This window comes from Falco rusticolus, chromosome 7 (genome assembly GCF_015220075.1).
Source record: "Falco rusticolus isolate bFalRus1 chromosome 7, bFalRus1.pri, whole genome shotgun sequence".
Taxonomy (NCBI): Eukaryota; Metazoa; Chordata; class Aves; order Falconiformes; family Falconidae; genus Falco; species Falco rusticolus.
In genome coordinates, this window is record NC_051193.1 from 22,936,783 (window position 1) to 22,952,059 (window position 15,277).

At 42.2% G+C, this 15,277-nt stretch overlaps 1 protein-coding gene across 7 annotated transcripts in view; it reads right to left on the bottom strand.

The window, feature by feature from the left end:
* The window catches only part of ACSBG1 (acyl-CoA synthetase bubblegum family member 1), a 38,818-nt gene that overhangs the window by 2,579 nt on the left and 20,962 nt on the right, over window positions 1–15,277 (bottom strand). For 6 of the 7 annotated variants that reach the window (XM_037394525.1, XM_037394529.1, XM_037394528.1 and 3 more), the window contains 8 exons: window positions 13,739–13,819; window positions 10,859–11,008; window positions 8,230–8,406; window positions 7,534–7,715; window positions 6,234–6,467; window positions 5,622–5,839; window positions 2,393–2,532; window positions 1,111–1,357 (listed from right to left, as the gene is read on the bottom strand). In XM_037394525.1, coding sequence (XP_037250422.1) covers window positions 1,111–1,357; window positions 2,393–2,532; window positions 5,622–5,839; window positions 6,234–6,467; window positions 7,534–7,715; window positions 8,230–8,406; window positions 10,859–11,008; window positions 13,739–13,819 — 1,429 coding nt within the window. The remainder of the gene's footprint in view (window positions 1–1,110; window positions 1,358–2,392; window positions 2,533–5,621; window positions 5,840–6,233; window positions 6,468–7,533; window positions 7,716–8,229; window positions 8,407–10,858; window positions 11,009–13,738; window positions 13,820–15,277) is intronic. The other variant, XM_037394526.1, reaches the window with a different exon arrangement.

Sequence of the window (15,277 nt, forward strand, 5' to 3'; positions counted from 1 at the left end):
TGCAGGTAAGAGGGTGATGACCTACTACTACTTGTATTTTCATTAAAAATAATTAAAAGGATGATGGTTTTGAAAGCTTTTAAACAATTCCCAGTTTATTCAAAGAGCCTGGTAATGTGCTTGGGGCTCTGTGGGCAGGCTTTCACTTTCACTCACTGTCTTGCAGCTTTTTTTTTTTTTAAAACAAGAAATTTTCAATATTGTAGTCAACCAGCTCAGTATTAGATCAAACTCGAAATTTAGACAAAGTATGTGTGTGTATATATATATATATATAAAAATAACAGAAAAACAAGAAAGAATTTGAAAAATAGATGTCACAAATAGTTAACAAAACATGGCCTTGGGAAAGGAATGGATACCATAGATATGTCAGGGTGGGTCATTAGAAGATAAGTTCGGGAGAGACAAATGGTTTATGAGACCAAACAGAAAATTGCTTGAGCTATATGTGAACTACCCTAATCGGCACACTAAAAGATCCACCCTCAAGCAAAGAGAGCCTCCTACTTGTTCAAAGCCCCCTCCCCACAGAAAGGTGAGAAAAAAAAAAAAAAAAAGTACATTGTGGTGAGAAAAAAAAAAGTACATTGTACCTTTAAATGGAGACCAGGCCGGTAAGAACCAGCGAGAACTAGCTGTGAGGGAACCTAATTGTGAGCAGTTTTACCAGGCTGAAGAGGCGTGCTGCCTGGGTGGGCTGCCACCTAGCACCCATCTCCGCGCCGCCATGCAATAAAGGCTGTCTTGGCTCTGTGCGTGAGACTGGCTCTCTGCACCTGGGGTAATGAGCCCCATTTGTAAGACAGCGTTATTACTGGAGATAACCAATACCATAATGCACAAGGAATTAACCAGAATTGATTATTTAATTGCCCAAACAATCTGAAATTTAACCAGAGCTGTACTTGTAAATGAACACAGACTGATACATACATACACAGCAAACCCTCTGATTTTTCTGTGCGTTAACATATACTGCCTAACGGGTTTTTTCCTTCCCCTCCAGCAGTGGTACCCAGCATTTGACATACAAAACTGTATTTGAATACTCTTAGATCAGCAGCCTCTTTACTCTCTGTATACCTCAATATAAATAGTAAATCTTACCTAGTTCTCCCCCAGAAATGGAAAAATCTCTCGGCAGGACTATCCATTTTTGAATACAATGCACCCTGTTGGTAGCGTTCATGTTGACTTTGTTGATTCCCTCCTGAATGGCCTGGTAGATCGCCTGGTCTCTTGTAGCTACAATCTCCGATACTTTGGTGGCTTTACTCCCAGTCTTCTGGCAGAAGTCTCTAGCTTGCTCAGTGAGAATGTCAGTAGGATCGGATGTATCTGGGTCCAGCACACTCTAAAATACCAGATGAAGTGAATCATCAATTGCTCGCTCTTAGAAGGCAGGGAATGTTTTTCTGATCAGGTCGTCCCTGACTAGTAAGAATCAAGAAGGCTCAGCATCAACACCCAAACATTTTATAAGCCTTAAAAAGCAGAAGCACCTGCGGATGACAGTGCTTTTCTTCCCACTTGGCTACCAAATGCAAATGCTTTTGGCTTATATACAGATGACGTGAACAGACTTAAAATACATCAATGAATTAGGCACTGAAGTCCATCTATAGACCCTGAATTTCTACCATAACTACTCCAATGTTACAGGGGAACATTTAGCTCATCATTACATTGAATCACTGTGGTGTAACATAAACCAACTTGAGATAAAAACATTCTTTGAAGTTAAGAGTTCTTAAATTAGCGTTTCTATCATATCCCTAGATAGGGAGTATCAGTCACAGAGGGAAACAACTTGAGAAAAACAAAAGGGTTGTTCATTACGTATGTGCCCAGAACATAAATTACAAATGTTTTAGAAAAAAGTGATTTCTCAATTGTAGTGTATTCCACACCAAAGTATTCATTATTTTGTTCTACAGTCATCATTCTTGTGTCATACGAAGAGAACAAATTGTAGAGAAATGCTTCGGTTGGAAAGCCTGTTTCTGTTGGAAAGTTTCTGTTAGAAACTGGTTTTGCCCATAACAAAACCATTTGCTGACTTTGCTCATCTGTAAGAATAAAAGCTATTATTGTGCTCCTTTACAAAGACTTCTCAGTCTTTCAACATTTCTTAATTTAAAAACTGCATTTAAAAAATAATAGGTCTTATTATATGCATAGGAAAAACAGCAGTAAACATGTAGATGTTTAGCAGATCATCTAACCATAACAATTTTAGACCCATCAGGATTCAGTCTGTAGTTGCTACACATTTTTTGCCCACTAACATCCTCCTAGCTAATTTTGCGTCTTTTTAAAAACAGCTCAAAATTCTTGTGTTAGGTTTGGGCGTCTGATTTCACTGCAGTCGATATTAAAACTGGTTTACCTTTAGGGTCAGCAACATTGACAAAAACTTCTTTTTATCTCCAATCACCATAGCATTACTAACAATTGGGAGCTCTTTTTTAACGGCATCTTCAATTGGAATTGGAGGCACGTTTTCACCTCCAGCTGTAATAATCAAATCTAGGCACAAAAAACCAAAGGCTGTTAGTTGAATTCAAATAAATTCTGAAGATCAGGTTAATGTCTGGATCAACACGCTTTTTATTCTGACATAAAGAATGAGGGATTTTTTTTCAAAGATGTGTTCAAAGAGAACAAAACCCCTATACATTAATTCAAAAAAAGAAATGCTAATATTCTTCGAATACGTGCTCAGGCTCTCAGCTCTCCCTCGGTATAGCACACTTGCTCCAGGTAATTTTTACATAATCCAGTAGCAGGTCAGTTGTTCTCAAGACACTGTTGCATTATCTGGAAATTCCCTGTGAGCATTCGTCTCTTCCAAACTAGCCTAGGATTCACTCTACTTCACTGGTACCTCGCCAAGAAGCAAGTTCATTGTTATCATGATTAAAATCGATTCTTAACGCCACCAAGAGGGGTCAGACAAAAGTAAGTTACTGCTGCAGGAAGGCACCGTAACAGCAACATGGAAAGAAAGGAGAGGCGAGTGCAGGAGAGCTCAGGAGAGGAGGTTTGCAGTGGAGCAGTGATTCCTGCCCTGTTTCCACACCAGGGGAACGACCAGCTGGAATCTTTGTTCTTTTTAACAAACTACAGAAGTGATACCTTATTCTGTTGAAAAAGGCAAGTGCATTTTTATTTGAATGTATTCGTTCTAAAGTACAATACATATATTCATTGGAATTATTACAAATTTGAGTGTTATCTAAGTAAATTCCAACTCTTTGCTTTCATTACAGTGGTGACTTCTCACTGTCCTTGCAGCATGTCAGAACATGCTTCAACAAATGATGCACACAATCACACCGTCCTTTGTGCACTAACAGCTAACGGCATGTGTTAAGGATCGGGTTGGTACCCAGTTCCCCGTCAGTGATAAACTTCAAGAATTTAGATGCAATCAAGGGAATACAGCGCCCTTTCGGTGTTCACAGGTTTGGGAAATATGATAAGATATAACTTCCAGTCTATATTCAACCTTCTGGTATGGAATAGGCATTGATCTCGTAACTATAGAAGTTATTTATCTCCCTAGTCAACGCACTGCACACATCTGAGGAAGAACAAGTGGTGTTTATAGAATGAAAGGCTTCTGTCAAACCCAAGATAAATACCAAAGTTAGTTGTATATCCAGACTTGCCTGGGTCTATTTTCTCTTTTCATTCCACCTTCCTTTTGCCTTAGTCCTGTCTTTGTCTTCGATCCTCTACCAATCTCTCTGGTACTTAGGTGGTCTTTTTTGTTGTTGTTGGTTTTGGTTTTTTGAGATGTCAGCTTTTTCCCAGCTGATCCAGACAACTAATAACGGTAACAACTTTTTCCACACCTCTATATACTCCCTTGTATGGACTTCTCTAGCTCCATCTTTGTGCTTTGCAGCTAATCCACCCTAAAACTCCTAAGAGCACAAACCAACGGACGAAGTCCTGCTTCGGTCACTAAAAGCAAAGCTTCTTTACTATGTTCTGTTAGGTGTTACCTTATTTGGACTTGGAATTAAAACTTTAATGAAAGAGGATTTGCAGGTATTTTATCCCAGACGGTCTACCTATTCTGTAATTTAGAGTAATTGTTATTAGTTCAGCAGTCAAGGAAGATGTAAGTGAAGCACAAATGTTATGATGGAATGAGACGGAGTTGCTAACTGCTGTGCTAAAGGAAAATGAATCAGATAAGAGAGCAAGTTAAATATCAAGGTATCTGCGTTTGGTGCAGCCTATTAATAGTATCTGCTTAAGTCCTGATTCCTGACAGGACACTGTGCCATCCCCTGACAAATTCACCCATCCAGGTCATCTCCCTAGTGATTCATCATATAGTCGAAGATGATAGTTACTCAATTTTTAAATCTTCAGTTACATCTCAGCTGTGACCAATCCTGCTCTCTGAATATGTATCGTGACCAGTCTCACTCTTGCAAGGCTTCCAGCTATGTACCGTAATAATACTGAGGTTTATTGCTTTATCTCTAACTTTCCCTCCTGCTCTCAGGCTTCACCACTAGTCCCTGCAAGCATCACATCAGGCATCAGAGGAGCTTGGCACAGACCCATCTCAATAACTTCTGTATCATAGAGGGGCATCTCTCATTGATACAAGAGCTATTTTCTTTTTTTTTAAAAAAAGAGGGGGGGGGGAAAGAAATATGTAAATATATATTTTATATAATATATATTTAAAAATAAAATAAATAAATAAAAAAGGAAAGAATTTGAAAAACAGAGGATATTTGCTAATCCTTACAATTACCAGAACATGGCCTTGGGAGAAGGAGCAGACACCATAAATACCTCCAGCTAAGAGGTAACAAGATAAGCTCAAGGAGAACCAGATGGTTAATGCACCAAACAGAAAATTGTTTGAACTATGTGTGACTTATCCTATTCACCACACTAAAAGATCCACCCTTGAGCAGAGAGCCCCTGCTAACAAAGCCCCCTCCCCACAGAACATGCAGGGTGAAGCTGTACCTTTAGATGGAGATGAGGTTCATAAGAACCAGTGAGAATTAGGTGTGATTAAACCTAATTGTAGTTCAAAGTGTACAAAATGTTTTACCATGTGTTAAGATTTGTGGATTTACGACCCAGCAGCCATCCCTGCGGAGACACACTCCACAGTAACATCTTGGCTCCGTGTGTGCAGCGGCTCTTGCACACAGGGTGAAGAGCCCAGGTTTGGGATAACATCGTTACTGTCCACACATTCTAATGTACAATTGAGCTAATTTAGCAAGTTTTAAAAGGAGACTGGACAGTTTAATGAATCATTAGAATCAAAGAAGACACATGAAACCTGCATTATTATTTTATATTACTAACTGTAATTAATACTGAATAAAGGTCTGGGAGATAGACAGCCTCAGCGTAGCAACCGAGTCATCTCCACCAAGTACAGACTAGAGGGAAACCTCTCCTGAACAGGGCACACCACGCTTTCCTCAGAGGAAAGTTTATTTTACCGTCCTGTTAGGTCAGTGCTGCGGCATAGAGGAAATACACCAAATTAGATGGGCCAGTCCTGACAGGTGACTGAGCAGTGCCCAACAGTTACCGTAAACACGGAGCAAGATTTTGCTTATTACCTTTAATTCTTCCAGTGACATAGAGAAAGCCATCCTCGTCTAGTTTTCCTAAATCTCCAGAATGCAGCCACCCATCCTTATCAAAGGCTTCTTTTGTTTTATCTTCCATATTTAAATAGCCCATGAAAACAGTCCTCCCCCAGAAACAGATTTCCCCATTGCCTTCTTCATCTTCATCCACCAATTTCACCCTGCAGCCAGGGGCTGGTTTACCACAGCTACCACAGAAGAGCAAAAAAAGCACAAGAAGCACAGAAATATTAACCATAATACTGATATGACATCTAACATGCCCAGTCCCCCAACCTATCGAAATACTAGTGACTGTAGATAACGCCCTGTTACCTGTTTGTAAGCTATGGAGTGTTAACTTGCTAGGGCAGATATGTTGAACTATCTAAGCATTTTTTGCACAAACTCACAACAGAGTGGCAACGCATTGAGAGAAAACAAAATAAGCTATCTTTGCTGAACTTAGTAAATACTCTTCTCATATATTAGTATTCTCATTATTTATATAGATTCCCATATATTAGTAAATATATCTTCTCATAGATGTAATGAAACACATCATATTTTAAACAAATAAATAAATAAATAAGGTCAAATTACCTGTGCTGCCTGTAAATGTAGGGCCCAGATAAGCAATGCGGGCCTGTGGTCTCACTCATCCCGTAAGCCTCGTACAAGGTGATGTTCAGACCCAAGAAGAAATACAGTGTTTCAGTATTGAGGGGGGCAGCGCCGGAGAAGTGCTTCTGACAGGCCGACAAACCCAGCGCGCTGCGAATCTTTGCCAGCACCAAGTAGTCTGCTAACCTTGCCCAGAACTGCTTTACATCGCTGCTGAGTACCGAACACACAAGGGAAGGAGACAGTAAGTCACAGCAACCAATGAAACTTCCAAAACAAAATCAGACACAGATTTTGTTTAGGGATGTATTTGGTTTCAGGTGTTGACAGAAGTTACATCGGTAAGAACAGGTCACACATTTGTCATTTTTTTCATTCATTCAGTGGCTTTCATTGCTAATGAACTCCAGCTCTTGGGGTGTCTGAATACTGCAAATACATAAAGAATCTATAAAATTACATTGTAGAAAACAAAGCTCATGTATTCCTGATTCTTTATCAATTAAATGTGTCTATGAGAACCTATACTGCTAAAATCTGAACATTTCCAGCCCTATGTGAAAAGCTGAATTATCAGACCAGCAAAGCAGCATCACTGCACAACCTTTGGGAACACCATTTTCTGTAAGCAATTTCACACTCCATTGCATCACACTTTAAAGAACTTGGAAACAGGAAATAATTGTGAATAACTTAAATATCTGAATTTATACAACATTCTTTGTCAGGGCAATCTTACAGAGAAAAACACCAACATTATTCAGAACAGAAGTGATTTAATTAGAGCTCAGCGAGTTCTTCGGGGGTGCCCCTGATTTTCTGTGTGGCAGAGATGTTCCTACTCACACAGAGCACACCGCAGTGTCGTAAGCTGTTCTGTCTGCGCTGTCCCCCAAACTTGCCCCCTCACATACGCATCCTCCAGATCTCCTCGCAGCAGCACCCAGCTCGCAGCAGCACCCAGCTCACAGCGACACGCTGCGTCAGGGCGCTCCCCCTGCCGAACACCAACCTCTCCAGTTCACAGACGACAGCGCTGGGGGACATGTCAGTGGGAGTATGATCTCAGGAAGGATGGAGGGACACAACTGTCACCTGTGTTTAAGATCAGCCTACTTATCTGGTAGCTACACCCCCCTTCTTGCACTGTATTCGCTGTGTTGCCAGGCCAGATTTTACCCACTCACACTTGGAGTCCCGCTGCCGCACGCTTATTTATTTATTACAAGCAGACAGCCACTTTCAGGCTGATGGCAATCTTACCCTCTGCAATACATACCTGCTTGAGCACTTCAGGTTTCTCTCTAAGCTAAGTGCCATAGCCCATGACAGCATCTTCTTCTTCATAAATCCTGACTGAGCAGAAGCATCCTTTAATTTCTCCATGATTTTCTCCCACACTCGGGGAACCCCCATGTGAGACGTTGGCTGCACTTCTCTCAGTGTGTTGATCAAGCTGCCCTGTTAAAATCGTGAAATCGTTTCAACATGCTGCGAAAGGCCCGCAGCAGTGCTGAAGGGCCTTGCTGATGCAGTCTGCATGGTGTAATACTAACGTGTAGAACCTCACTGAACACCCAGGATATAAAGAAGGACTGCTGAACCTGCTTCAGTCAGACAGATGCGCCAACACGTGCCAGCTCTGGCACCTCAGGGGAGGCACGTGCACAAGAAGGAAAATACGTGAGTGGTTTTGTTCCTTTTGCCTCCCTTTCCACCAAAAATTGCTTATACTGCTTTCACTTTAGATGAATACTCTTGCCTTTAAAGACCTTACCAATCTAGATTATATATTTTAGTTGCAGCCTATAGCACTGGATCCCAAGTCTAATGGATTTTATTCTTCCATAATTTTTACAATAATGGACTCTCAATCTTCATCCTCTGCAACTCTTCAAAAATCATATTCTTTCCTTGGGATGTTTTCTGAGAGGAAGAAGCACAAGCTTTATTAGGTGCAACACAAGGCAGGTACCTTCAGAGCATCTGGCTCAGCAAAGTACACTTGCTCGCCCCACTTGATTCCAGTCCACAGGTCGTATATCTGCGCGGCTATGTGGCTGAGCGGGAGATAACTGACTATAGATTCCTGCTGGACCTCTGCAGGTTGCATATCTCCTGCTCTGCTGCAATGTGCTGACGTCCAAGTTATCTGTTTAAATAAATAATAAAACACGTTAGGTATGATGGTTTGTTTGTTGGGTTTTTTGTGTTGGTTTTTTTTTTTTATTTTTTCCTTTTAACACAAACTAAGGATCCTCATGCTGTGCTAATGTAACTATGAAGAATCTGTGCTCACAGAATTTGCTGAAGACATTGCAATCTTTGACAACACACCAGACTGTTAGTTCCCTGGGGGACAGTCAGTCAAAAGCAAGATGAACGCGGCAGCAACACAGACTTGCAGACAATGTAAGTAAACGCAATCTTTCTCCTGCCTGCCTGGGCTCTGAATGCCACCAGCTCCCAGCCCTAGTGACACACCGAGCAGAGCAGCCACAGGCTGGATGGACAAGGAGTAAATCGATCTGCCCCTTCTTTTGCAGCACTCCTACTGTGCATACTTTCCTGTCAAGCTGGCACTTTTCACCACTGCTACGTCTATACGTTTAGCTGAAAAAGAATAAATACTCAGTGATCAGTGAGCTCCAAGGACATTTCAGTATCAGCAACAAGCTCATTGTCTTGGAGTAACCATCCCCTGGCCAAGCACTGAGGAAGACAGCAGCTGTATTCTGCTCCTCTGGGATCCTCTGGTGTATTCACCGTGGGGGTTCACAAATGACAGGCCCCCCCCCTTGAGTGGGAGTCCATAGGTGAATATTTTTGAAGATGTGCTGCTTGACTTCTTAGTGAAACTGGATGATGCTTCCCTCCCTTCTTCCCAATTCCTAATTTATCTCAGAAGATGCAGTTCAGGGATGCTAAATATGCATGTCTTCATTATCAGAACATAGCATATGGAAGACCCACAAATACATGTGATGGTATATCTTTTCCCTCCCCCCTCAATTGCGCACAGCAAAAAACCCCACCAAAAATCCAGTAACACACAAAACCTCCAAACCCATCCACCCCCGACCCCCCCAAAAAACACCAAAACCCTGAAGAAGAACAGCTCTTTCCCAGAGGAGTCTAATCTACAATGGGGAGAGCAGGACACAGCAGTGAGATTATTCAGGATGGCCAGGAAGAGATACAAATCACATGCAGTATTGCTGTCACACTACATTCCTGCCAGCTCCTTTTCTTTGTACGGTACAGGTGTGCATTTGGTCTAAGGAAACACAGATTCTGAGAGGTTTTCAAGGAGCAGCATGCTGTCAGGCCGGGCCACTCCAAGTTCAGACGGCAGCACTGGACAAGTGGCTATGGGGGACGAACAGAGCAGGCAGGATGGGATGTTTTTGAGATGTGGCTGTATCGATTGCTTACCCTTGTCCCCCAAGCCTCCCAGCCGCAGGCACACTCGCAGCAGAGCTGTGCGGGGGGCACACACGACTGATTCAGCACTGGTTTTGCACAGGGACAGTACCAAACATCTTTTGACTAAAGAAGGCAGCAGCACAGCCACAGGCAAGGCATGTTTTCCACTGTTCGTCAACATAAAAATAGCCTGATTGTGATCAGCAGCCAGGAATAGTTTGGCAGCTAACGTGGAAATGACACCAGACCCCTCCGAGATGGAAGAGCATAGGATGTGCAATGTCAGATCAGTCTTTTTGTCTACCACATCCACTGTGTTCTGCCTCCAGACACCACTGTACCGTTTCCCTACATCTGGGTGAATTGCTCCTCACAGTGTGCACACCTGCAATAGTTTCTGCTTTATTTTGAGAGGAGAGGCCACAGCTTAGCCCAGCCTTTTCACAGATTGTCTGTGTGTTCAGAAAGGCTCCCTGCTTTCCACTCCTGCTCAGCCACCCTAAAAAACTAACAACATAAAACCCCAAAAAACCTGCACTACAGATCTTTGCTAGCAGACCTCTGCAGAAAGTCCTTTTTGCAAACGATTTTGCTCTTCTCTGTCACTGGGAAATTTTCTGTTCACAGCAATGCAGGTGGGGCTATTCCAGTACCAGCACTGTGTACTAGAGTTGTACTGTCCTCCAGTGAAAGATGCAGAAACGCAAGTCTAGTAATACAATATCGCCAACCAAAGCAAAAAACCCACACATTCACCCCCATTTTAATAAAATTTGCGAAAGCAGCCTATCAAGCTGTTCTGATAGATGATGTATATGATTTGCTTGTTTTAAGATGACTGTGACATCACCTGAGAGACTTTATGCCACTCCATGAATTCTCTTTATGAATATATGCATTATATCTCAAGAAAACCAGTGAATAAAAAAATTTTAGTCGTAACAAACTGTTCAGCCTTGTGAAATGCTAGTTTGAATGGAGTTTCATTCTTTTACCTTGCTTATACTTCACTGGAAATTGCTGACTGCATTTTGAATATTGCTTTGTAGTACGCTACCCATGTTGCAAAAGCAAAAGCATTTCAAGGCTCTAGTACGTACATGTAATTTCAAAACACACGAATAAATCTCTGCATACTTTGCTATTTTTCTGGTAAAGGAAGAGCCTAAAGTACATACATTGTCATGACTCAGCATAGCTCCTTTTGGCTTCCCAGTTGTTCCGGATGTGTATATTAGTACACAGCATTGATTTGGCTTTTGGGAGTTAATAATATCATCCAAAGTAGAATCAGATACGTCATCTCCCAATTCCAGAAACTCTTCCATCTAGAATATGTAACAGAAAAGATAGGATAGAAAAAGCTCCTTACAAGTGGGGAAAATGCAGTACCTTACCAGTCTCAAAAATGGCAGGAACCTTCAGTGCCTGGCTCTGAACGTGTTTCCCAAGCAAGTTTCCCCCGCCCACGTTAGATATATGGCAAGGCCAGCTCAGAACGTTACGTGTGAACTGCACACAGGCTGTCCTAAACTGTGCTGCCATGAGGCTTTTCATTGTCTAAGGGAATAGTAATACTATTCCTCCGCCAAGATGGATACTATGGAAAAGTCACAGAGGCTAAAATTCTGTTACTATCTCACACTATCACAATGATTTTTAATCTCATTTAAAATAATCTGGATGTACCATTTTTTTAAGTCAGAGTACACTTGTGACATTGCATCTACAATGCCTTGTCCTCTATGTAAATACAAATATAAATCTAAGCAATTGGATGAAAAGTTTCTTTGCAAAAGCATCATTATCTAGATGTGTGAATGTCTGCCCAAATTATCTGCTATTTTATAGCAAACAGAGCATACGATGCTGGTCACAACTTCCATTCAAATTTGGCTCAATCTAGAATGAGCAAAACCTTTTATGATGCTGGACTTTTGTGCTGCACAAATTGGCCCAGCAGAATGCTGAACCTGATCTTCTATATTAGATTGGTTGCTCCCAGATACTTCTATTGCCTGCACCTGATACACTGCCGAGTGTACCATTGATTTCTATGCTAATCGAAAACCAGTGTATAACAACATTTTTTAAGAAAGCCAATAACCAAACAGTCAGTTTCCCATGGGAATCAGATGATTGACACTGTGCTACAGAACTGTGTTATTCAAACACAAAATGCAGCACCTCCACTCCTCAGTGATTCCTCGGAGATCTATCTAGGGCCACCCAGCAGTGAAGGGGTGATGCAAAGGGCAGCAGAGGTGAAAAAGGAGAGGATGTGCTTGAGTTCATCGTTTCCTTCAGACCTCTGCCATTGCCAGTGGGCTACTAAGGCTACAATGGTTAGCCTCTGTGGCACCTAGACTTCCCCTTCTTGGGTGGCAAGGCTACCCTAAGGATCCCTCATCAGTTTTATGCTTTCTTGCAACAAACCACATCTCTGAAAAGAGATGAAGCAGCTCTGTAGCAAACAGAGGCTTTGTCACAGCCTATCCCTTCCCACAGAATGTGGCTGCATCAATCTCACGAGCTCCTGGAAAGTCTGGAGGTGCCAAGGATGTAATTGTTTGTGTGTGACTTAGCAGTTGTTCCTGTTTTCCTGACCCTGCTGTCTTCTCAAACTAGAATGCATTAATCACTGCGCATCTGTTGTCTAGGCTTTGTTTACTGAACAGGACCCGCAACAGACAGTATGCCCATTCCACAGAGCATGAAAGGTACAAAAAGCCAGTCACACACGCTACTGACTTTGCATTTGCCTTCTGGAAACATGCACTCATCAGTGAACCAGGGCTCTGCCTTTACTGCAGCAACTGCTCATTACAGGTTAGCTGTCAACTTGCAACACAAATCCCTTTTATCACGTCATGTGGTTTGGGTGGTTTGTTTTACATCAAACCTAATAAACAAACATTTCTGCCTTCGGTGATTTGACCTCTGATTTTTCCTCTAGCAACATAAACTATGGCAACTGTCAGACACTCTCACAGCTGCCCTTCTCCATTGGGAAAACGTGTCCAACGTGACACCTGAACAGGGGGTTGTCAAGTGTATCAGTTCTCGGGTATTCAGGTTTCAGCAACTGAATGGTGTTCTGGAATTCATTGCTAGTACTCCCTCTTCTTACTAAGAAATATAAATAGTAAGGTCTTCTTTGTATTAATTTTTTTATTGTACTGAGATGCAAGGCACACTCTACACCAGTATGTATGGCAGTGTAACGGTACCTGTTTATTACTAGAGAGTTACATTACATTGCTATGCCACATAGCAAAAGAAGGTATGATTAAAACAAGTGCAGAAGACTTCTCTTGTGTACCCCTCAGGTTATAAAACCCACAAATATTTAGAATACTTATATGCTGCTATCTTCATTAATATCTATTTTTTTCCCCAGTTGAAGTTTTTCAGCCTAAAATCTGATAATCTGTAGTCCACTTAAAATGCTAATTTTTGTATTCTTATTACTTAACCAGTTTCAATTATATTTTCAAAATATATTGGAATAACATGTTTATAAAAATCTGTTCTGCTTCTAGTCCTCCTACTTCTTAAAAGCTGGACTTCTACCACTCAGTCCTTTGTCCCTTTTTCTGCTTTATTTTTATCATGTGATACAAAGCAAACTCTCCATGTGGTCCGTAGTTATTTCTCTTCGGTTGTTGCCTGTGACCAGAAGTATTTGGTGCAAACAAAATGTGATTATCATCTGTAAAAGCACAAGTGTTTTCATGTTCTTGGATCCGCTGTAACTAACCACAATTCAGTTCTCACTAGCACCAGTGGACAATGTTACTGTAGCTGTTCTGAGAGTGCACAGTCCCACCTGAAGCCTACCGGGGCTTCATTAACCCAGTCAAGTAAAAAGCCAAGAAGACCCAAGACAGACAGTTAAGCAATGTAGCTCTAATTTTAAGTTAAACAGAAAAAGCTGGTGAACCTTTTGAATGTGCTTGCTGGAACACAAGGTAAACATCCTCCAGATTACACATAGTAGAAATTCATCAAATAAATAATATCCCATGAATTATAACTCTGTTTTAGCATTCACATACCGTATACAAATTTGGATGTCTCTCTGGAATGGAATCCTTATATAGCACAACGGCTTTCAAGTGTGGCAAGCGATTCCAGATCTGTTGGATTTTTTAAAACAAATTTATTACTTATATCTTGTGAGGTTTTTTTCCCATTAAAATACTGCCAAAACTGTAATGGCTTGGCAGTCACAAGAAACCCCGTTTCCCTCTACCCTCAAATATTCTCCCCTAAACTTACAACTAGCTCAACAAGGAGTGGAGGGGGGGAAGGAGGGGAAAAAAAGATGCTATAGAGTCTGCTCTAGAAAACCTGTTTTCAGTCAAAAGATGGGGGAAAAAATAGTACAGTAGAAATGGCTCCTCGGCATCCTCTCTTGTGACACACCAAAGGGCACATCAAGGAACAGTCTAGGTCAGGCTAGAAGCTGATCTGAGCTGCTGTGGTTACTGATACAGATGGAGCACATCCCTCAGCAGCACCTTTTGTTAAACTGTTGAAGAAATTCCTACCTCCTTAAAGAAACAAAAGAGAAAGCCATATGCACTTTTTAAGAATAAATAAAAACATGAGACTGCAGGGCTTACAGGCCGACAGCAATGCTGCTGCTTTCGGCAGCTCGCCCTCCGCTTTGCGTGGCTGCAGACAGCATCTATCACACCCACCCCTGCGGGACCCGCGCCCCACACATGCCTTTGAATTAATCACATTGTGAACGGATTTGATCAGCCTGCTGCTGGCACAAAAGCGGTGCCTTGATGGTCACCATTACGTATATACTGTTCGGATCACAACTGAAATGTTATTATTTCGGTCTTAGGTTCTTCCTGAAAAAAACAAAAGCTTCTAAAATCTCTCAGCTGGATTAAGCAGTGCTGGCCAGAGCTGTCTTGTCTTTTTCTAGATAGAAATGTGTGTTAATCAAAGCCCTTGAGCTCAATTTACAGTCTCTCTGCATGTCCATGCCAGCACAGCACAGCTTTCAGTCCACGACACTGCAGGGCTTCCTGACTGTGCTTTTCCAGAATACTTACAAAAATCTCTCTTCCTCCAAATCACATGAAAAACAGAACAACAAAATGCAAAGTAATTAATATATAACCTACATGATGTGCATGTGAAAAAATCCCACAGACATTTTCTCTCTGGCAGGTGCAATGTTTTTGGCAGAAAACTCCACCATGGGCCCTCCACCCACCCCCCCTGCTTCAGCAACTGCAGCTGGTGCCAGTGCAACAACTCGTCTCCAGCCACGGCCCCCTGCACCCACCAGGGTGACCCCTGCCCGGGAGCGGGGCTGTGCCCCCTCCCCCACTCACACAACAGGGACCTTCCGCCAAATGGTCCTTCCACCTGCACGGACCCGCTCAGAGCTGCCACGGCCTGTCAGAACTGTGACCATTCCTTAGAGACTCCTTGTCTCTCACAGGAACCTCTCCCACCAACCCCCAGCACCAGCGGAGACCTGGAGCTGGAAGGGACCCACAGGGATGGCGGGGCCCAGCTCCCTGTGCCAGGCAGGGCGGCCTAGCGCCAACCCACCACCGCACACTGCC